Raw genomic sequence first — 22,341 nt, 5'->3', positions numbered from 1 at the left:
TATGTTCATATATGTTTGTATTTATGTGTATGCTAAGAGCATTGGACAACGAACAATTGGACAAATATTGCCAGTTAGTTTGCTCATTGTTTTGGTAATTGACCTGCAAATACTGTCAATTTTGGTTCAAGGTTTTTCCATAAAACACTTTGTTAAAGATTCAATCTTTAACAAAGATCTTTAATCTTTAATCTTTTTCAAAGTCTCATCTCTAGATTCCTCAGTGTGAATATTTAAGCACAGGTTGACAGTAACTTTGCGTAGGTTAAACTTTCAGTGAATACGCTGCTACTGCACCGGTGCTGTATCTTTCGAATTCAGTAAAAGTGGGACAGATCTGTTCAGATATTCTGGCACCCTTTCTAGTTTTTGCCTGAGGAGATGGGAAAAAAAATACATACTGATCCATCCTATACCTAGCTGCACCTGCTGGTGAAAATGGGGCTGTAGTGTCTTTTTAAAAAAAATACTCTTCAGCCTTCTGACCAGTGTGTGTGCTTGTAGTACCAACACCTTCATATCCTTCATCTTCAGATATGGTCACTCCAAGAGATGCTTCAAAGGGGGAGATAAATGGAAAAAAAATCAGGATTTCTAAATATCAACAACCACTCATTCTGATCAAAACTTTTGTTCAGTTTCAAATTCAGGCCATCCCACAAGGAAGAACTGCTGCATTTTGTAAAAGAAATAAAGAATTGTATAGTTTAACAAATGTTCGCTCACACTACCATTGGTAACAATAAGCAGACTCTGCTAATATGGTGCTCTGTCAGTTGTCCATCATTGGTTCTTTTAGAGAGGATTTAAAGAAAGCTTGTATTTTAGGGCAAGGGCTACCTTAATTAAGAAAAATTCACAAAAAATATGTTCATGCAAGAGCCTGATGTGAAGTAGAAGCACAAGAGTGGAAGAAAGATAACAATGAAAGACATGTAAAAGAAGGAGAAAGAGAGAGAGATGGAGAATCCATAAGATGTAAATCCAAATCTATCAAACACTAAATTTCCAACCCTGGCAACGAGTACCAGAAAGGCTGGAGGTCCTAGGCTTCCTCTGAGGGGTAGCATTTGAGAGGCAACAAATTATATACTACTGTTAAAAATCAAAATAAAAAAAAAAGAAATATGGGATGAATAAAGGAGAGTAAGACTGAAATGGTCAAATCTCAAAGGTACTATTGATCTGCTCCTGCAATACACACAAACACAAGCTTGTTGCCAGGAAGCATGCTGGTGGTCAAATATGTATAATTGATGGAGCTGAGTTTGACACAGCAGTGTAATGTGATCGGGGGCCAGAGTCTCTATGGTGTTAGACACTGTGTTTATGTGTGTGTGTGTGTGTGTGTGTGTGTGTGTGTGTGTGCAAGTGGCAGAGTGAGCGTATAGATAAGTTTTTTTTAGAAGAAATGATGGCGATTTGCTGCAGGGACTCAGTGTAAATTTGATGTATTAGAATGCTGTATTTTTCATCCCTGTATCAATCCCCATGGGTAACACACCGCCGAACAATGGCCTATGCTGTAATGAGCTTTTACCTTGAGGGACCTTGTTCTCAGCCGCACACACTCATACAGTAGTGTTTGTGAAATAGTAGCTGACAATCTGTAAGATGTAATGCACTGTACATTTCCATTTCATTCAGTTTAACTGTTTTTAAAATCTGCAACTAGCAGTAAAAGATCAAATAGAAAATCTATGTGGAGCAGCAACTGCAAATTGTCTTAATTACAGATTAATCTGCTTATTTGGGTCAAAAGTTCAGAAAAGAGGCTTGTGATTGCCTGAAGCGGGTCTGGTAGTACACTGTGCCTTAAGAGACACATTGTGAAAGAGTTTGTAAAAAAAAAAAAATCTTAATTATTGGAATATATTAGGTGATTAGAAAGTGGTTCATGCAATATTGATCCGATTTTTGTTTTTTTCTTTGTGTGTGTGTGTGTGTGTGGTGGGGGGGGGGGGGGGGGGGGTCTGCATTTCATGTCCTGCAATTAATCATTTTATAACTAAAAAGTAAATGTATTTTTTTTTCTATTGGAAATAAGCTGTTGTACATATCTACACCCCATACTCCTCTTTTGTGTGCTCCTTCTTTTTCCTCATGTACCTATTATTATTATTTATTTATTTTTTATTTTTTGTGGGTTGGGGGAGTTTCTTTGTGTGTATTTTTTTCTGAAATTGTGTCTGGATTGTCAGTGGGCTTCTTTGTTTCACTGCCACTGTGTGTCTCGTCAAATTGCAAGCCTTTGAGGAGAAATCGATATCAGCAACAAGATAACTAAGTTATCAAACTGTTTCATTGACTGGCTGTCCCTTCTCTCTCCATCTTTGCTTCCTCCCCACTTCTTGCCCCATTTTCCTCTCTCTCTTTGTTCTTTTTGGCCTTCTTTTCTCCCATCCACTTTGCCTCCTTCTTCCCCCTGTCCTTTTCTTTCTCCGATTTTCGCCCTTTCTCAACAGGCCGACAGAGTTGTCCACCAGAGAAATTTGATTGTGGAGGAGCTTCCAGTAAATGTGTTTCATTGTCATGGCGATGCGACGGAGAGCGAGACTGTGAGAATGGGGCAGATGAGGAACAGTGTCCTGCAGGTGAGTCTGTGATGGGATGTGAGCATTTTAAGTGAAGGTGAAACATAGATGGCTTAAATACAAGTAATGCACCAAGTAAGGCTGACATGTATACTCTCAGCTCCCTGTAACTCTCTGCAGCTCTGAAGTCCATTTATCAGTGAGGAGGAAACTGCAGGTGCAGTCAATAAATCCTGAACAAATATTGCATTGCACACATTTTACAGAGCAGACACAACAGAGTGACTAAAGCGCTTAAGTGATGGCACAGTTAACACTTACATGTGCTATTTTCTACAAATGAATGTGGTCATATATCTGTAGCAATAAACACGATCGGATGACATCAGTGGGAAAGAGGCCCAGTTCACTGGGACTATAAAAAAACAACTCATAGAGCTGAAGGATTCCATTGTGAACAAGCTGGTATCAGTCCAAAGAGAGAGAGAAATAAGCGTTTCAGGTTCATAAAAGTGCTTCCACATAGTAAACTTTAGCAGAGCGCTTAACACAAGTTTAATTCCACTGGCAGTGGTAGTATGTTAGCTAACATTGCTAATCACACAAGTTGGTTACAAATTAAGATCTTTATTCCTCAGCCATTTTATTTTGTTTTTATGTATATTCCCCACTCTTTAAAAATGCTGAGCTTTATTTGCTTTATTTGTTTAACCCTTTCATGCACGAATTAATAAAAAGACAATCCAACAATGTTTTAAAGGAGACACAACCTGGTCTTTTCCTGTGTCTACTGTCTGGGTTTTTTAAATAATTGTTTAAAAACTTATTAAACCAAAAAAAATTTAAAAAGTGCTTTATTCATACTAAAACTTTTCTTGTGAGATTCCATGCAAGACTTTGATAAACATAAGTGTTTGTTAGCAATAGCATTGTTCTAGCTATGCTAACCTAGCATAGCATTAGCTGACAGCTTAAAAGCCAGTACCTAACTGCAGAAATAACTCAAAATTTGAGAGTAGCCTACAGAACAACTATTCACCACATGTGGAATGGGTGTTTAGTATCATTAGTGTTGGACTATTTGGTTTTTAGTTTGTTCATATGAGTTTTCATTTTATGGCAAAGAATAATGGTGGAGTAAAGAAAATCTAATTTAACTAAAGGGCATTAGAGGGTTGCATAAATAATGTTTTTCCACAGACTTATCATGATGTTGCTTACATAAAGCACACCCTCTGGTCTACATCTAAAGATAAATCCATCAGTACAGCTGCCAGCCAGAGGTTTGATGCTTTGTTGCATGTTTTTGTAAGGAAAAATTCTTCTCTGCTGTAAAGTTAAGTAAAATATTAAGGCTATAATTGATATTTTATTTGTTGTAAGAGTCAAGAGCCTATCCCAGCTGTCTTTGGGCGAAAGGCAGGGTTAACCCTGGACAGTTAGCCAGTCCATCGCAGGGCCACAAAGAGACAAACAACCACACACACTCACACTCACTCCTATGGGCAATTTTAGAGTAACCCGTTAACCTAACCTATGCATTTATTTGGATGGTGGGAAGAAGCTGGAGTACCCGGAGAGAACCCATGCATGCACGGGGAGAACATGCAAACTCCACACAGAAAGGCCACTGCCCAAATCTTGTCCCAGCCAAGGATCGAACCAGTGATCTTGCTGTGAGGCGTGGGACATGGGACATGGGACCGCTGTTTCCACATCTTCTCACAGCTTGTTAATAACTGCGACTGAGGCAGGCCCAGCAGGTGTTTTTAGGCGTAGAAGAGGGATGTGTTTAGGCCTAGAACAAGGGTGGGTTTATACAATTAGCTCACCCGGATGACAAAATCCCAGGGGCAAATTAAAAAAAAAAAAAACGCTTTTGCGAGACTTCAGCCTTGTGGGCAGTTTTGCTGTGAACAAAGCGCCCAGACAGAAAAACTCGACCGTCTTCAAAAGAAAGGTGTCCGGGATGTTAACACTTCCGTCCAACACCAATACATTATATTCATTACATGATATTTAGAATTTATCATGATTTAATGATTTATTTTAATGTATCCTATAAAATAATTGTAAAATAATATACAATCATATTTATGTAAATCTTCTATAAAATATAGCTGTATCATTTTCTTTTCCTATTTATTGCAAAGGCAAACTTGCGTAATTATTTCATTTTCAAGTGTATGATCTATTTATTTAAATCTCCAGTGAGTGAAAATGTATTTGACTCACTCACATCCACTGAAGTGGTTTATTTACAAAAAATACCATCCTAATTCATGAATATGGAAGTAAAAAGCTTGTAAATAGGTGTCCAATATATGGCCACCATGCATGAAAGGGTTAATACAGAACAACTGCATACAGATCTGGAGAACTTGTATTAGGCCAGAGTTTGATGAAACAATGCAGGACTCTTGATAGATTTGTTTCTTATTCTTGTTGAGTGAAACATTTCTAAATCTGTAGAGAAGGTGAAGTTCAAAAAAGAAAAGCCCTGTAAAATTTCCATTTGTACAAATGCAGTGAACGATGTGAACATGGCAGGAAAAGGAGACCTGAGCAGAGAAAGAATCTGCCCCGAAAGGTACCCAGGAAGTGTTGTAATTTAATGTCATGGTTGTCAAAAAGTAAATTTCTCTCTTACATCATTGTCCCTGGTTGTAGTGGTTGATTTATTAGCCATAAGTGGGGAAATCAGGTCACTTTTCATACTTGGAGATTATTGGAGAGATAACTATTAACACACATGTATGTAGAAAGTTTGTATTTGTTATATCAGGAAAAGCTTTATTCATATGGTCTGAAAGTGGCTTGGAAAAAAAGATTTAGAGTTCAGTAGTTAGAGAGGTACCATATTCACAGTATGTAGAAGATGTGCTGCATATCATTCTGCATGTGGTACATGCACTCCGCATAAAACGATTACAGTCTAGAATATTATTATGGAAATTAGTGGTTAGGGGTTGTCGATAATATTTACTCCAGTCATTCGTTTTAGAATCACAATGTCCCCGCACAAATAGGAAGCCCTTACCCTGTCTTTTAAAAACAATACCACTACAAACATTTTTCTTGTTTATAAATTAAGGAAACCCCAATTTACAGACTTTTCCTGCATATAACAAGACTTAAAAGATACTTCCTTGAGCAGATATAGAATAGTGTTTTCACTATCTCCAGACCCATTCTTATGTTGCTTAACCTGGAGTGCCACCTCATACACACACTGTTGTCACTGCTCCAAACCCTTACTCTCACAGCCAGTAAAAGGAGCATTGAATTTCATCAACGTAAACATCTGGCCTACACCCTTATTGATTTTAAGCCCAAAACAAACGCACACATGCAAACACAGCACTTTTTCCAAAGAATATAGATTGGATGTAAGATTTGCCACTACACAGCACGTGTTCTGTAATCTGAATTGCTAAAGGGAGAAAAAAAATATATAAATATGATTGTAGGAGCAAAGATACCGTTCATATTTGGAAATGTATTTAATCTTATCAAAGTAAGGTAATTTATTGGCAGATGTTTCCATGCGTAGAAACAGCCAAAAAGAAAATGGTTTATTATTTTTACAGTCTCTTTTTTTTTTAGCAAAGGAGTGTCGTCATAAAAGTAATAAAACATTATGTGTGCTTGTATTTTTATATGATGATAACTGCACTGCTACTATAACATTGTCACCATCCCAAAGGTACTTACACACTCATACTTCCTCACATTAAAAATGAGACACAAGGACATTCACCTCCAGGTTCTCTGAAGAACAAAGTCTCGACATAAACTGGAAGATAATATACAGTTATCATTATTATTATCAGGTTTTTAGAATTTTAAGAGCATCTTCAATTGGAAAACAGTTTAACAACATGTGTAAAAGGAGGCTACAGTGGTATTCAAAAGTTTAGTCTTGCTAAAAGACCTGATTCCCATTAGGCAGAAAGAAAAAAAAAAAAAATACACTTGACTATTTTAAGCAAGATAAGGTTTTAATATGTAGCAACTTTAAAAGGAAAAAAACACAACTTGAAAGTAACAAGAAGGTAAAAAGTGGAGCCCAAAATAACAGCTCGTAGGAACAGCTCCTCTGGCTAGTGTCAGTGCTGGCAAATGTTTCAAGGTTTTTTGTTACCCAGCTGTTTTTAGGGACTTTGGTTTGTCTCTCTCTCATGAGCTGTTTCCCTGTGAGTTATGTAGAAAACGTAGAAATTCATGGAAGTCAGTTGTTTCACTTACTAATTTATATCAGTAATTCAGCCACTCAGGGGCCCGTGTGGCGGCTGATTGTTTGGACAAGGTTTGAGGAATTAGCTTTTTATTATTATTATTATTATTATTATTATTATTATTATTATTACCCCAAAACTTGAATACATCTATTTTATTCAGGTATTTTTATCTTTTTTATTTAAGGAAAAACAACGCAATACATTTGTTTTACTTAAGTCGTAATTAAATCCTTACAGACCTGACAACTAGGTTTTTTGGTTTATTTCTTCATCAAAATTTCTTCATCTACATCATACAATGATGTATGTAAAAGTCTGCATTGCTCATTTCTCTTTCTTATCAATATATGCATCACTTGGAACGTTTGAACTGGAGGTCTTCATTCTGTTTGTATACAAACCTCAACTGAAAAAGAGGGGATAAAGGGAAAGTATATGATCAAATCAAATTAATTCAGATTAAATCAGACCGAACAAATTTTACATAGTCCATTTTGACTTGATCTGGTAAAACCTTTCTTTTCTGAAGATTAAATATTAAATATAATGTTCATGCATTGCTCAAAACTCAGTGGCTCCACCTTCAACTAATTCCTTGTTGGAGCCTTTATCCTTGCAGTTTTCATAAGTTACATCATTCAGGCACATTTTAAATACATTTAAATACATTTTAAATACATTTACTAAAAAGGTGTTTTTACTGTAATGTTCTTCCTTTAAACAATAAACATATAGATGCGTCGAACACTTGTTGAAAAGGAGTTTTCACTACAGTTATCCTGTTTCCACTTTAACATCATGGAGTTTGAAGCAGCATGAGACTGGAAAAAGGGTCGGTTTCTTTTTCATCTAAATTGATTTTCTTTAAATGGTATTCCTCCTCCTTCTTTCATGCTCTTGACTTTTTATAGATTAGAGGGTCGGAGAGAAACATGTTGAGATTGATAAAGCATGTGCCGAAACCCCCTTTTTTTGTATCTGAAAAGGAACTGTGAAATATAAGAAGAGAAAACACTATGTTGGAGTATCTGTCAACATAAAAGAAAGCTGTATGTCTATATAACGTTTCCCCAGGAAGAAAGAGATTACTAACCGTCCCGACATTCAGAAAACTTATTTGCACTGTCAGCCCAACAGATGCAAATATACGATTTCAGCTGTTTGCCAGAAGCTGTGCTAACATTTTTCAACAGTTGGATTGAAACATTTTTTTCCACTTATCTTCCTTTCTGCATTTTGTCTCTAGTCCCTCTGCTTCCCACTATCTTAAAAGTTTCTCTGTGTCTCTACTGATTCATTTATCTCTATTATGTCTGAGTTGCAGACTGCTGGTACACAGAGGGATCACATTAGGGAGTTGGTGGCCGCAATTTAATGAAAACAGCCGCTATCGATTTGGACATGCAACCCTAGCTGCCACTGTATCATTCACATACCATAAATGTCTCTCTCATGTACAGTCTAATATGTTCACAAGAAAGAGTCTTTTCTCTTTTCTCTGCATCCCTTTGCAGCACCTGCACTCCATTTTCTTTTTATTTGACACAGAGGGCAAACAGAGATTATATATTCTTTCCAGTGCTTTTAATCTGTCTGACCCATGCTAGCCTCTGTCCATTATTGCAGAGAAAAATAAAGTGGTTAATAATGCCGTTAAATATTTCATAGGACTCTTGATGATGATTGATTCCCTGCCTCATGTGGTTTGAATGTCTGGGGTGTTATGCGAGTCTTGCCGTTGTAATAACCTGCAGACATCATCTTTTGATCTATCATTTAGAGATGTTGCGATGAATATTAAATAGTTAATCTGATATGTGGAGAAAGATTGGTGTTATCTGAGTACACACACAAATGTTGATTTAAAGGTCACGCAGTTAATACATTAGGAGATATCAGACCGATTATTTTGCTTTAATACCTATTTAAATGCCTAAAAATATAAACTAAGGTTACACCACAGAAGAAATTTTAGAAAAGCAGGCAAAAGTTCAGGAGTAATGATTACTGTGTCTGCAATGTGTTCAACACACCATCCAACCCAAATCAGTTGTGTTTTTTAACCATGTGCAAATTTTTCAAAGGAAATACATATTTAATTTCTGCATAAATCTGGTTCATCAGTCACTGTCTTTCACTTCTTTTTGCCCCTTTTATTTTTTACAACAAAAAGGATAAAGATAAATCAGATAAACAGCTAAATAATGCAGCTGACATTTTATTGTTGAAAGGAAGGTTTATACTTACCATTCCGCATAGATACATTTCTAACACATGGCTGTAGTCATGTATAAATATCAAACTCAGTCTGACCTTGTTCTTTTAAAAGACATCAAGGATTCTTGTTCCACATTAAAGAATCTGTTGTGTTTTTCTCTGGGTACATGAAAAATGTTTACATTGGGACAGTGTGCAATACTTTAAAAAAAACTTGCAAATAACTGCATCGAAATAACTGCTACAACTTAAATGCACAAGCAGGAGCATGCATATAGTCTCCGTAAACGCCATCAATTTCTATCGAGCCCTTCAAGCCGAGCTTATTTATAGAACTCAGGTTGAAAATGACATACCCATAACAACATGAGAATATGTCTGCAAAGACAGGGTCTATATGTGAATGTCCACATACTGCTTTTTCTACTGAAAAAGAAATGAAGATGGAAAAAAGCACACATAAAAAGGGCTTCACCCCCCAAAAAGCAAAAAAAGAAAACTGTAATGCGTTAAAATGAAGGGCCTTTTGGAAGTATGCAGCTGTACCTCTAAACCTCTCTCAAATCATAATAAAAAGAAATCTGATAGTCAAGAAGAAGAAAATTTGAGAGGCATCCTGTCAAACAGTTCAGGTGAAGTCTCTACAATCTCGAAACAAAAAGCAGGGTTAACCTGGACAGGTTGTCGGTCCATCATTTCAAATTAAACTTATTTATTTATTTATTTATGGCCAACAAAGAGACAACAACCACTGCTGCTCATAGTCACTCCAAGGAAGAAACTGGAAACGCCAGTCAATCAAACAAGGGTGTTTTTGAACTGTGGGAAAGTTCACTGATCACTTAGTAAAAAAAATAAAAAAAAAAGTGCATAAGCACACACACACTTATTTCTAAAGTAACATCAATGTCTTGATGAAAACATACTTCTTTGAAATTTTAAGCTTCCATCCATCCTCCTCTGCACCTTCCTGCTCTTGTGATCTTGTTTCTCTTCCTTCCCACCTTCCATCAGCAGCGATACTTAGAGGACAGCTAATGTTAATTAGGAGTCCTAATTGAGCATATCCAAATGTTGAATAAAACATGAATCCAGGAAGAGAGGCTCTTTATTGTATTTAGAGAAGGCTTCTTAAGACAGTTTATAAGCTTTTAATTTATGTTAATGCAAAAACACATCGGTTTAAGGACACAGTGCATGGAAATTGTGTGAACGTGTTTGTAGGTGAAAATCATTAATATTAGGAAAAGAGTGTGCTCAGGAAGGACCGTCTCCTTTTGTATATCTAAAATGACAGTTTAATACTTTCTTTTTCTTTTTTGTTGAAGAACTGACAAAACACATATATTTTGTTTCTTTACCAGTCAATTATTTCTTTTAATTGATGGATTTATGAGACGGCATGCAACATGTGTTTTACCGATTTGAGTGTATGAGTAGGTGTGCATGTGGGGGCATGTATGTAAAAGCATTACGTCTGCAAGCAGAGGGATAATAAAGCTAGATTAAAGGGCTGCTATTTTTAGACATATGACCTTATATTCATTATTTTTTAGCTGTCCTTGGGGAAAAAAACATCTCTGACAGGGTTGAAATAAAGATGAACTACAAGCAGTTAGATGATTTTCTTAAACCTATTGATTAAGAAGAAAAGAAAGCAGAATATTTCACCTCTTTTTGAGTTAGTCACTTACGACAACCTTTGCCTCCCTGTTGCACTTTCTTCTGTGTGTGTTAATGCTCTTCTAAGTGCAGCTTTTTTTCATCACTCTTTTTTTAAATCACTGTCAACGGTTAGGAATCCACTGGTTTAGCTGAAATTTTATGGATGACCTGAAAAAATAAATTTGCTACACATATTTTTTTTACCATATTGGCTACTATGTTAGTATAGTATAGTATAGTAGTATTAACTACGTTAATACAGCAAATCTACCACATATGTTCATTTACTCCTTGTAGATGGAGTTTATATCTGCTATCAAAAGTGCCAGTACTTGCTCCAGAGACATTTTTAGGACTTTGTTGACAAGGACAGAAACCCGTAACACAAATGGGGACAAACAGAATAGTCGAGTGGCTCCAGCAGGCCCTTGGGACCTGTTGCTCTTCTTACATCTGCTTGTGCTATTATGTTACATTAGGGCAAGCTGTTGCTGAATCGATGACCACTGGGGATATGTTTGCTGGTGTTTCATAGTCAGGCGGTGAGGAGTCGAGGAAAGGGATACCATTTGTTTGTGTTGTGTAGTCTGTGTGTGTTATTCTGGAATAAATGGAAAAGGAAGGGAGTTAGTAAAAGGTCTTCATACAAGTATCGCATTGAACCGAAGTACATTCAACTTTAACTCAACTCCACACAGTCTGTTTGATTAAAAAGATATACTGTGTTTCCTATTTAATCAACCTTGCTGACGTGAACTGAATTTAATTTCTATCATTTGACAACAGATTTAAAAAAAAAAAAAAAAAAAGAGATTATACGTGTTCCCTTTTTCATCTTCCTTCTCCCACACTTCCACCAGATGAGGTGAATACATACAGTCCTGGCCTGTTGTCTTAGAGTTGTCTTCCCATTACATTCTCCCTCATTTATAATCCTTTGACTGCTCTCACTGTGTGCGTAGGTGTAATGTAATGGCGCGCCGGCACACAAACAAGCTCAATGGGCACCCAGAGGCGGTTGCACTTCAGGCTCAAGCAGACTGTTTTCTCCTAAGAAGGGCTTTGCGAACATTACTTATCCTTCTTTCACCCGCAGTGCCATCCATTTCCATGCACACGTCATAAAACACTCTGTCATGCATTACATGAAGATCAAAACCTGTTTATGTGAAAATTGAGCAAGGTGGAAGCACAGCTTAGCTCCATCCTAATGGGGACAAAAGTTAGGCCTGCATGCTGTACTGCATCCACATGGAAGGATTTTTGTTGTATTCTTGGCCTTGCTTCTTGTTGATAAATGCGCCATTGGTAGCTGGATTCTCATCACAAATTTAACAGATCTACATTGTCAGGCTTCAGGTTTTCCTTCAGGAGCTAAAGTAAAATAGTTGGGACACTTTCAGGAAAATCCAGGCCTCACAACCTCCACTTCTCATGGAGCACACACCTGCTGGTTTTAGATGCTTTTTTCTGTCAACACATCTGACTCAAATGAATGTGTTATCAGCAGAACTTGTCAACAAGCTGTTGGGGAAGCATTTCATTACAGTCAGGTGTGTTGCAGCAGGGTAATATCTAAAACATGCAGGACTTTTGAGAGGTTTACATACTCTGTGATGCTCTATTGCTTTTTCTGAATGACTGTTTTCACCTTTTTGAAAGAACTTTTCAGGTGTTTCTCTGTATCAAATCATGCTGCGTGTTAGTAGAACAATCACAGTATTCTTTAATGAAACTAGGAACAATAATTAAGTTTAAAAGCTCCAAGCGTGATTTAACTGTTTGGAGTGTTCAGACTAAGTAGATAGTTTTTTAGGCAATATTTTTTTTCTTGTTGTTTTGGCACTATTATTTGATTGAATCTGTTTGCTAGTAGCTAGTAGCCACAAGCTAGTGAATCTACAACTAAAGGAAATCTGCTGTACTTATACAACTGTATCTAGTGTTCCTGCTGGCTCATTTTCATGGCACAGTGGCATTTGTTATGTACATTCCTGGAGCTGTCATTGCCCAGAGGCATCGTGATGCTTAGAACCTACACTACATTTTCTTTGGGGACACATGATTCAGTGCATAGCTGAGATCCAATTAATGTGCTGTGTCACACGCTATCTTCTAATAAATGGACATCAGCGTACTGGCTATTTCAAAACTATACCTTGGCTTATAAATAAAAATTGCTAGAATACATTTTTGAAGGAGAATCAAAGAAAAAAAAAAAAGACTGACATTTACTGATAAAAGAACGCTTAAGAGTAGAGCTTGGATGTAAGATAGATGGCAAATTAGCCACTGAAAAATCTGTTAAAGTTCATTAGAGCTTCATTAAAGGAGTGGTTCCCAAATAGAGGGTCAGGAGCCCCATGGCAGTTGTGAAGTCATTTCACCTGGGTCACCAGAAAATTGTAACAAATATGTAGCCTACATTTATCAAGTCAATTAAGGATTTTTACCAAGGCTGTCAAAATTAAACCATCAATGCAGAGATACATTTTTAAAATTAGCAATTTCATTTTTTAACACATGTTAATTCAACAAGAGCCGCACTCAATATACATAGACAAGAGGAGAGCCGCCACCCCCCAAAAAAACGTTCCCATGCTACGGATCCTGCTACGTTGCCAAATCAGTAACATTCAGCTTGTTAGCAAGGAATCAGTATCCTAAATATTGCACAGTGTAATGGTATTCTTATGCAACAGTATATGGTGAAAATACAATAATGCCTCCAGAATGTGGGTGTTTTTTTTCTTCAATATATATACAGAGCTACCAACAGAGCAGCTCTTTGGCGGAGTTCGGTGCAGCTGAAATTAGCCAAAACTGGCAACTCTGACAGGGTCAGTTAGGGCCGTTACGACAGTAAAGTTTACAAGCAGCCTGCAGCTCTTATTTGTAGTTAGAACTGCACCGTTGAGGGTCATTATGACTTGTTTAGATAGCATGTTCAGAAAGCCAGTGGCTGCTTCATGAGCCGCAAGTCAAAAGTCGGTGAGCCGCGCAGTGACTAGCACTCCATTACACAAACAACAAAGTTAGTTCACATGCCATGTTAAAAATCAGAAATTGGCACTATCTCTGCAAGAGAAGCTGATTTGGGGCATGTAGATGCATTATCTTTGCATTTCAATTCAATTCAATTCAACTTTATTTGTATAGCGCCACTTCACAACAATGTTGTCACAGGGCACTTTACATACACAAATCAATATACACATCATTTCGAGCCAATTCATACATATCCTATAATAGAAACCAACGGATTGCATCAAATCAAGACTTCGATCCAATCCCCCATCCTGAGCATGCACGCGGCAACAGTGGGAAGGAAAAAACTCCCCTTTAACAGGAAGAAAACCTCCGGCAGAACCCGGCTCAGGGAGGGCAGCCATCTGCCTCGACTAGCTGAGCCGAAATCACCAAAACTCATTTTATCATCTTTATTTATAAAGATTCAGACAATTTTCCAGCATTACATTTAGAGGATAGCCGCAAGTTCACCCATTTGACATAACACAATTAATCAGTTGTTGCATGGTAGTGAGGAACACAAACTCCAACGTATGTTACCTTGGGGGTGGTGGCTCAAAAAGTTTGCTCAACAGTGCTTTAAAGGACTCAGTTATAGTTGTAACGTATTAAAAAAATTAATAATAATTTCTTATTCTTTCATACATTTGACAGCTGTGTATCCACCATCCACAGTTATTTGAAATATCTTTATATAATTGAACTTTGATAATCACATCCTGCAGGTTGACAACCTGCTCTCAGCCTTCATTAATCTGCTACTGTCTGTTGCAGCTATGATTTTCCGACATGATATTCCAAAGTTTTAGGTCCCAAGCTTTGAGCTGTGGAGAAATCAGCCATGACAACCAGCAGCTCTTTTACAACAAAGCCATTTAAAATGGTAATCTTGTCATTAATATGCAGTATCCACAGTAAAGCCATAGTTATATATTCATTTTTGAGATGCAATAATTGCACATAATCACAGTATCTTGTTTTTAATATATTCGTAGACTTACTATTTGCCGATTATGGGAGGGAATACAATTTCCCAAAGGTGTGCAGACAGGCATATTCAAGCACTTTGTGTTAGGGGACAAGGATACTGATAAGATTTAAGACTGTAAGGAGCCATGAGAATGCAGTGATGGCTATGTCATTACATTACATTATATGTCTATAGTCTTGTGAAATACAAAATGTTTTTGCTAATAGTGCCCACAATACACATTATATTCCATCTACACATAAATAGAGACTCAAGGACATTCATCACACTCCACCTGCACACACACATACGCAGTCTCCAGTTATTGCTTGTAAAGCAGTTAATATTCAGCTCTAAGCCACTGTCAGGTGGCATTGTGATTGAGCCTTTGAAATATCCTGTTTCGTTCAGTGTGCTGTCCCTGTTGGGATGTGCGTTTGCATGTTCAGTGTATGAGTGCACAATCCCCATAGTCCCCGTTCATCATGAAGGTGGTTAACAAATTCTTTCCCCGGTGGATACCAATCAGGTAACACAGAGAGTTTCACTGTCTCTTTGAGTTTGGTTCCATTTTGTGTTCTCATCTAAGCTGCCATTTCACCGGGATTCCCCAGATTCTGCTGCCACGCTCCATCAAGGCATCAGACTCAGTGGCTTTTCACACTCACTTTGACATGTTTTTAGTCTGAGCTAGCACAGTTTAAGCAAGTATGGATGAAAAAACACAGTTTAGAAGCTTAGAAGTGTTGATGTTGAAATGCTTTTTTTTTTTTTTTTTTTTTTTTTTTTCATAATAATTTTTATTTAGTTAATTTTTTTCTTTTATTTAAATTGCAGTGTAAAACACTCACTGCTGGAGATTGATATGTAACTGTAGTCAGATCTGGACAAAGGCTGGAGTTCATTTTAAATAGCATCAAATATTTTTAATAATAAAATCCACTTGTCTACTTTTAACACACTCATACTATAATATGCTCAAAGAACAATATAGCTGGACTTTAATCTAAATTATTTTGGAAACACTTTAACAGATGTTTTTTGTAAGTGTATTGTAAGAAACCTCAGTTCAACAGTAGCTGACAGCATCTGTATACGCAACAGTACTACTGTTCTCAGCTACATATATGAGTAAATATCTGGACCATGAGCGCTACCTTTCCCCCGTCTTTGTACCAGAGCATAAAACTGACATATGAGATGATGTTCCCACCACTAATGCCTCAGACATGCACTGTCTACTCTGTGCCTGTTAAACCCCTTTTTACTCCTGTTTGTCAGTCTGTGATGAATCTATTTGAAATTTCATCTCTACTCCCTGTCAGTTCCATTAGAAAAATAAGAATACATTTATGTTGCATCAAGCTGAAAAGCTGCAAACTCAGAGACCACCTGTCTGGTTTTTGCATGCATGTGCGTATGTGTGTGTGTGTGTGTGTGTGTGTGTGTGTGTGTGTGTGTGTGTGTGTGTGTGTGTGTGTTGTCCTGATGCTTCAGTGTCTTTTACAGCCAAAATACAAACACTTTCTGAGAACTTCATATAAAGAGAGTTTGTTCTCTCATAAACACACACAGGGGCATACACAGTTTCAGCACACTGTGTTGTCAATGATATGTTTAAGAAAATCAGAAAAATAAGAAGCTTTCTTTCTTTCATATTTATTTCTCCGTGTTTAGGCCCAAGCTACTGTATGTAGAGGGGTTAAGACTTTTGAAGACTGGAAGCACACAGCCATCTTGTTGGTGAGATGATGGAGAAAGGACACCGTTTAAAAATTAGTACTCCTTAGTTTGGTGACAAACAACCACTCTTGGTGTTGTGAAAAGAGATGTTCTTATGTTATTGCACTTTTTCCAACTTCTGCACAGTGGCAGGTATATTTTGGTTCGGCTGTATGTGCCTCCAGATTAATTCCCTCCTTTTTTTTTTTTTAACCATTTCCATCTCCCTCTTTATACCTTGTTAGCATATAGCAGATTATTTGTTTGCAATCACCATCATGGATCTGGTTGTACTATAAGCAGTAACACAGCAATAATACAGATTTGTGTATCAGACTCACTGATATTCCATGTGGTTAGTGATGATATTGCTAATCTACTATTTGGTCCATTAATCCTACCAACCGCCTCGATGCCTTGAGGTATTGTTCACTTTTAGGAGTTTGTGGAGAGAGTGCACTTCTGCTCCGCTCAGTTAAATGCAGCATGGTGCTGCGAAGCAGGCTACTTATTTTATACTACTCCTGGTTGTTAAAAGCCTACCTGTGATTTTCAGCTTGCATTTCCGCAAGTGCACATGGCAAACTGAGGTTTGAAGACGTGTGTGTGTGTGTGTGTGTGTGTGTGTGTGTGTGTGTGTGTGTGTGTGTGTGTGTGTGTGTGTGTGTGTGTGTGTGTGTGTGTGTGTGTGTGTGTGTGTGTGTGTGTGTGTGTGAGAGAACATGGTCGAAATTGTGTGTGCACACATGTACATCACGGCTCAGTGCCTGACATGTTAGACCGGAGTCTGATTGGATTCCTCGCTCCAGAAACATTAAAGTCAGCGACTCGTAGAGAAGAGCTGTGGGGTCAAGTGTGTGTATGTGGATGCGGTGTCTTTGCATCAAATTAGTTTGGCTGTTTTAGTGTCCATCTTTAAATATGCGACTCTGTTTGTGTTTCTGTTGAGGTTGCATATTTCATTCCTCAGACTGTGTGTGTGTGTGTGTGTGTGTGTGTGCGTGCATAACTACTTGCTACTTGCTGGTCTCTACTGGAAGAGGGTTCAATTGTCCTTCAGATCAAGGTGAATGAGTTGGTCCCTATCTCACCACTTCATCTATTAGCTGTCCAGTGGTGGGTCTGGGGATGAATGGATAGAAAGCTTTGACCCCAAGTTAAACACAGTCACCTATGGGGGAAGGTTGCACTCAAGATGTAGGCTAATCAGGTACAGATTACTGATTGCCTGTTTAAAATGTAATTGCTAAAATAATCTCGTGGATGGATGTGTTAAATTAACAGTCAAGAGTGTAGCTCTGTAGCAGACACTGAAAGAATGGAAAAATGTAGGTTTTTTTCCATTGTGCAGTTTGATGACTATAATCTCTGTGCAGTATTTTTTCTATCTCACCATCTTCACCCCTTTACCTGATATTAAATCAACCATTTACTGTATGCTGATACGGACTGAGCATGGTTATGGTTGGAATAGATACATTTGCCACATTTGGAAATAAACTTATTCCCCCAAGTTCTCTTCAGATATCTCTTTCTGTTTCAGTATCCCCCTTTTTCTGTTTCAAATTATGGATTTAAACCTGCTTCGACTAATCCGGTGTCATATTATATGACAAAGTGCTATACAAATAAAGTTTGATTTGATTATAGATGGACGAGTAATCATATCAACTGTTTGGGGGAAAAAAAAAGCCATTAGATTTCTTAGAATCCTTTCCCCCAGTTCTCCTCTGCATTTATTCTGCTTCTGTTTCTTGTTTTCTCTCTGTAATTGTAGAAAGACTCTGTGATGTTGACATGCAGGCTCTGTAGAAAAAGAGCTCCTCTCAGTAACAAGATTCCTTACTACTTCTGTTTTTGAAGACAGCACTTCATCAAAATCATTGTTGGGACTGTTATCATGCTGCAGAAATACTTTACAGCAGATCATGTTCTACCTGGATGCAGTTGTGTGATCAGTTAACTGAAAACGAAGCTTGCTTGAAGTTTTTGAATAGGGCTTTTGACTGCTAAGAGATAAAAATATTAGCATTTCCACTCTAGTGAACAGTGTTTAGTTTCAGTGCTTAGAAAAACTAATGGAAGTAATGTAATATTAAATCTTCATAACTGCTGTATTTTCTCTTAACCCATGAAAATTTGCACGAAGATTTTTTTCTGCATTTTTTTTGACAATATTAATAGAATTGAATAAGAATTTGTTTTTGTTTTGTTGTTTTCTTTTTTCAAATCTTTTTTTAACCTATGGTTTGAGAGTACTGTTGATAATAGTGAAATGCTCAAAATTTGAAATTGCAGATGTATGACTAGCACTTGCTTTTTTGCATACCTAAATCAAGTGGAAGGTTTATTCCCACATATTTTTAATTGAATTTAATGTAGTTTGTAAAAAAAAAAAAAAAAATTGCTCTGCCAAACAGTAGAGTAGGCTGTTAAAGCCTTAAAGTGGGACAACAGAAATTTTTTTGCCAAAACATTGTTTTGTTGTTGCAAAAATGCATCACAATGTTGTTGTGTGTAGTTGTGGTTTCCGAAAGAAACCGAGTGCATGAGTTTATATGGGAAATTCTGGTCATATAATAATAAGATTTTTTTTTTTTTTTCCAGTTTGAATACAGTATTATGAGTTTCTGTAGGAGCAGAAAATCCCAAGTAGCATGGTTTACATAGCAACGACAAAGATTGACTTTATTAAAGCACATGAATGCACACGGAGGAACCAAAACATTATGACAACCTTCATCTAGTGTTGTTGTTGATCCTTGCATGCTGCTGAAATAGCTCCCACCAATAGCGGCACGAGTCTTTATATAATGGTACCTGGTGTTATCAGGTACCAAGATGTAAGGAGTAAATCCCTTTAAGTCCTGCAAGCTGTGAGATGGAGCCAACATGAATCAGATTTGTTGGCACACATCACCCAACTCTCACTGGCAGATTTGCAGTTTGTTGCTCCTTAAACCATTGCTGCAAGGCACTTACCCTTCAAGGATTGCTAGCTGCCCTTCAGTCATCTGGGTATACAGTAACAACATGGGCCTTATCAAAGTTACTCAGGTTGTTGACTTCTGAAGTTGATCGTTCGGTTACAGTCTGATATGTCAGGGGGTTGGAAATGCCACACTGTGGAAAAAAAATAGCCAAAATAAATGTGTATCTCACTGTCCACCGCTGGAAATCTCTACTCCATGTTTACTCATTAAAAATAAATAGGTTTTCTGGTATTTATTTCATAAAAGATAAAAAAAAAAAAGAATAAAGGAATCGATAGAAGAAACAAAACCTTTTGTTTTTGTTGGTGTTAAGGACCCCAGTGGGAACCATACTATCAACCTTTTATTCCAGTCTTGCTGTTTATAGCCATCACCTGAAAGACCAATTCTATCTGTTAAATGAGTCAACATTGTAAAGTAGAAAAACAAAGATGTTTAACCTGACTTGAGGTACATCAATTATTCTCAGGAATTAATTAAAGTACTTATATAGATGTGATGAGAATAATGTGCCTCTTGGAGTTTGTATGGAATATATCTAAAAAATATTTCTTCACCCCCATGTTTGCACCCTTTAAATGACCCACGGGAAATTTCTGCAGGAAACTTGCTGATGTTCTGATTGTGCTCGTGTTAATTAAATTGCTTAAATCTCAGTCAGTGTGATGAGTGTGTTAGCAGTAACAGGGAACCGAATGGCCTGTTACCATAACTGCTTCCTTTTGGTGCAATGTGTGGGCAGGTAAACCAAAGACCGTATGAAGCTACAGCAACATCAGGTTTTCTGAGGAAGAACGCACAAAGCAAATTTATTTATCCAGTGTGGTTTCATCTTCAAAAAAAAGGGCTTTGATGTGGCAAAAAGTAAATGCTTTCCATACACACCAGCTTAAAGCCACCCAAACAAAACACAATAAGCTGAGAAACATAATTTTATCACACACTTTTGATGATTTCTGTCACATTTCTTGTGTTACTATGAGGGGACTGACGAGAGAAACTTTGATGAAAAGGCAGTTTCCACGACTATCTTTTCACACACAACTCATTGCCGCAGACACCTGCTGCTGTGTCCCAACTTCACTCATTGTACACTAATTTCCTAACTCTGGTCTACTGCTGAAATGTATGCTTTCAACCTGGAGCGAACATTGTTTATCTGTTCATTTTAGTATAAAAACAGTGCAATTTTAAATGAAAATCCACAACACTATTGCCATAACCCCCCTTTTCTTCTTGTGACGTTTTATATTATAAATATCACATTTGTACACACATTCTATTTGTTTCATAACATGCCAAGTAATATTCTGTCTTCCAGGGAATACATTCTTCATAGCAGTGCTCCTCAGACCAAAGATTCTTCCCAATCAAACGCTCACTTTTACTGGTGTCATTTACAAAAAAAAAGCTGGGGAGCAGAAAGAGGAAGTTCTGCAATTGGGCTCTGCTCATTAGCTCAAACGTTCAACAGAAGCAGCGTCTCATTCTCCAGAGACGGAAGGAAAGACATACTGCTGCATATAACTGGACCCCTCGACGGAGTTTGAAATAAATGCAGGGATAAGTTAACGTCATCTGTTCAGTAACTCTTATGTTCTCTGATCTACTCCCACGTACGCTGCTTTCAGAAGGAGTTCAGATGAATGTGTGCTTCCTGTTACAGCTGACTTGAATCGCTTAAATGGCAGCTTTTTACTCGATGTTGTGCAAGAAGAATGACTTGTGTGTTTCGGCTGATAAATGTTGATAATGTTAAAGAAAAACTGGATTGTCTCATCCCTCTCGCAGATGCTAAAGCTTGCCCCTCCAAAGACTTCCATTGTCGTAATGGGAAGTGCGTGGCGCCGATCTTTGTTTGTGACGGTGACGACGACTGTGGAGACGCCAGTGATGAGGAGAAATGCTCCGCTCCCACCTGTGGCCAGCACGAGTTCCGCTGCAACGACTCCGAGTGCATCCCTGCCCTTTGGAGCTGTGACGGTGACCCGGACTGCAAGGACAAGTCCGACGAGTCCATGGAGCGCTGCAGCCGGAGGACGGAGCCTCAGAAACCTCGCTGCCCCGTCGGCGAGTTCCAGTGTGGCAGTGGAGAGTGCGTGCAGATGAACTGGAAATGTGACGGCGATGCGGATTGCAAGGATAAATCAGACGAGGCGAACTGTCGTAAGTCAGCTGCGGATATGTTGTTTCTGTGGTTGTGCTGATGAGTGTGTGTTAAATAAGTGTGTTAATGAGGGTGGGACTCAATAGAACAAAAATGGACCGATGTTGTTATTTTAAGTTCTATCAAACAGACTTCTCACAGACCAAATTTATTCTGCTAACAAGAATAGTCCATGCCACAACAGAATGGTTGAGAATTTCTCCGGTGCCACACAACACCTAACACTTAACTTTCTGAGTGAAAAGAGAAACCCAGCAGAAGATTCTTTCATTTTGATGTATTTCCTTTTTAAAACCTACAAACTATGAAGGCTATTTTGAAGCAGTACACACAACATTATTTATTTGTTTCATAATTTTTCAGACTGAGAGGACTTCCTCTCATGTCAGTACACATCCTGAGGAATGCAGTTTCACTGCTTTTATAACCTGAGAATTAACATTTGTATTTATCTTGTTTGTAATGATAAAATATGTCCTCCAAATGTTATGTTATAGTTCATATGTGCACATTTATCTGCTCTGTGCACATCTGTTTTGTTTGGAGGGTAAATTCATTGTTGGTTTGTGTTGTAATTATAAAAGAATAACACAAGCTGAACCCTTTAATGAAGATGATTTATGTGTACCGACAGTAATGCAGCTGCATTTATTGATGTTGTGCAACGGAACAATGGAGTGTATGTGTGGTTTTCCTCAACTTAAGGGCTTTACTTAGACGCTCCCCTGTTTTTTATGGTGATCAAAGACTGTGTGGCAAGTCTGCCACCAAATAACTATCGAAAGATCAGTGCTAACTGTAT

At 37.7% G+C, this 22,341-nt stretch overlaps 1 protein-coding gene across 1 annotated transcript in view; it reads left to right on the top strand.

Annotated features, from left to right (window-relative positions):
- lrp8 (low density lipoprotein receptor-related protein 8, apolipoprotein e receptor) overlaps positions 1–22,341 on the top strand; it is a gene marked incomplete at both ends in the record, with an annotated part of 154,989 nt that overhangs the window by 88,590 nt on the left and 44,058 nt on the right. Inside the window, 2 exons of the mRNA XM_079245435.1 lie at positions 2,466–2,594; positions 21,164–21,538. Of these exons, the coding sequence (XP_079101561.1) occupies positions 2,466–2,594; positions 21,164–21,538 (504 nt within the window). The remainder of the gene's footprint in view (positions 1–2,465; positions 2,595–21,163; positions 21,539–22,341) is intronic.

The sequence above is a fragment of the Telmatherina bonti genome (genome assembly GCF_933228915.1).
Source record: "Telmatherina bonti genome assembly, chromosome: 8".
Lineage (NCBI taxonomy): Eukaryota > Metazoa > Chordata > Actinopteri > Atheriniformes > Telmatherinidae > Telmatherina > Telmatherina bonti.
Note: the sequence above shows the minus strand (reverse complement) of the source record. Positions and strands in the feature narration are given on the sequence as shown.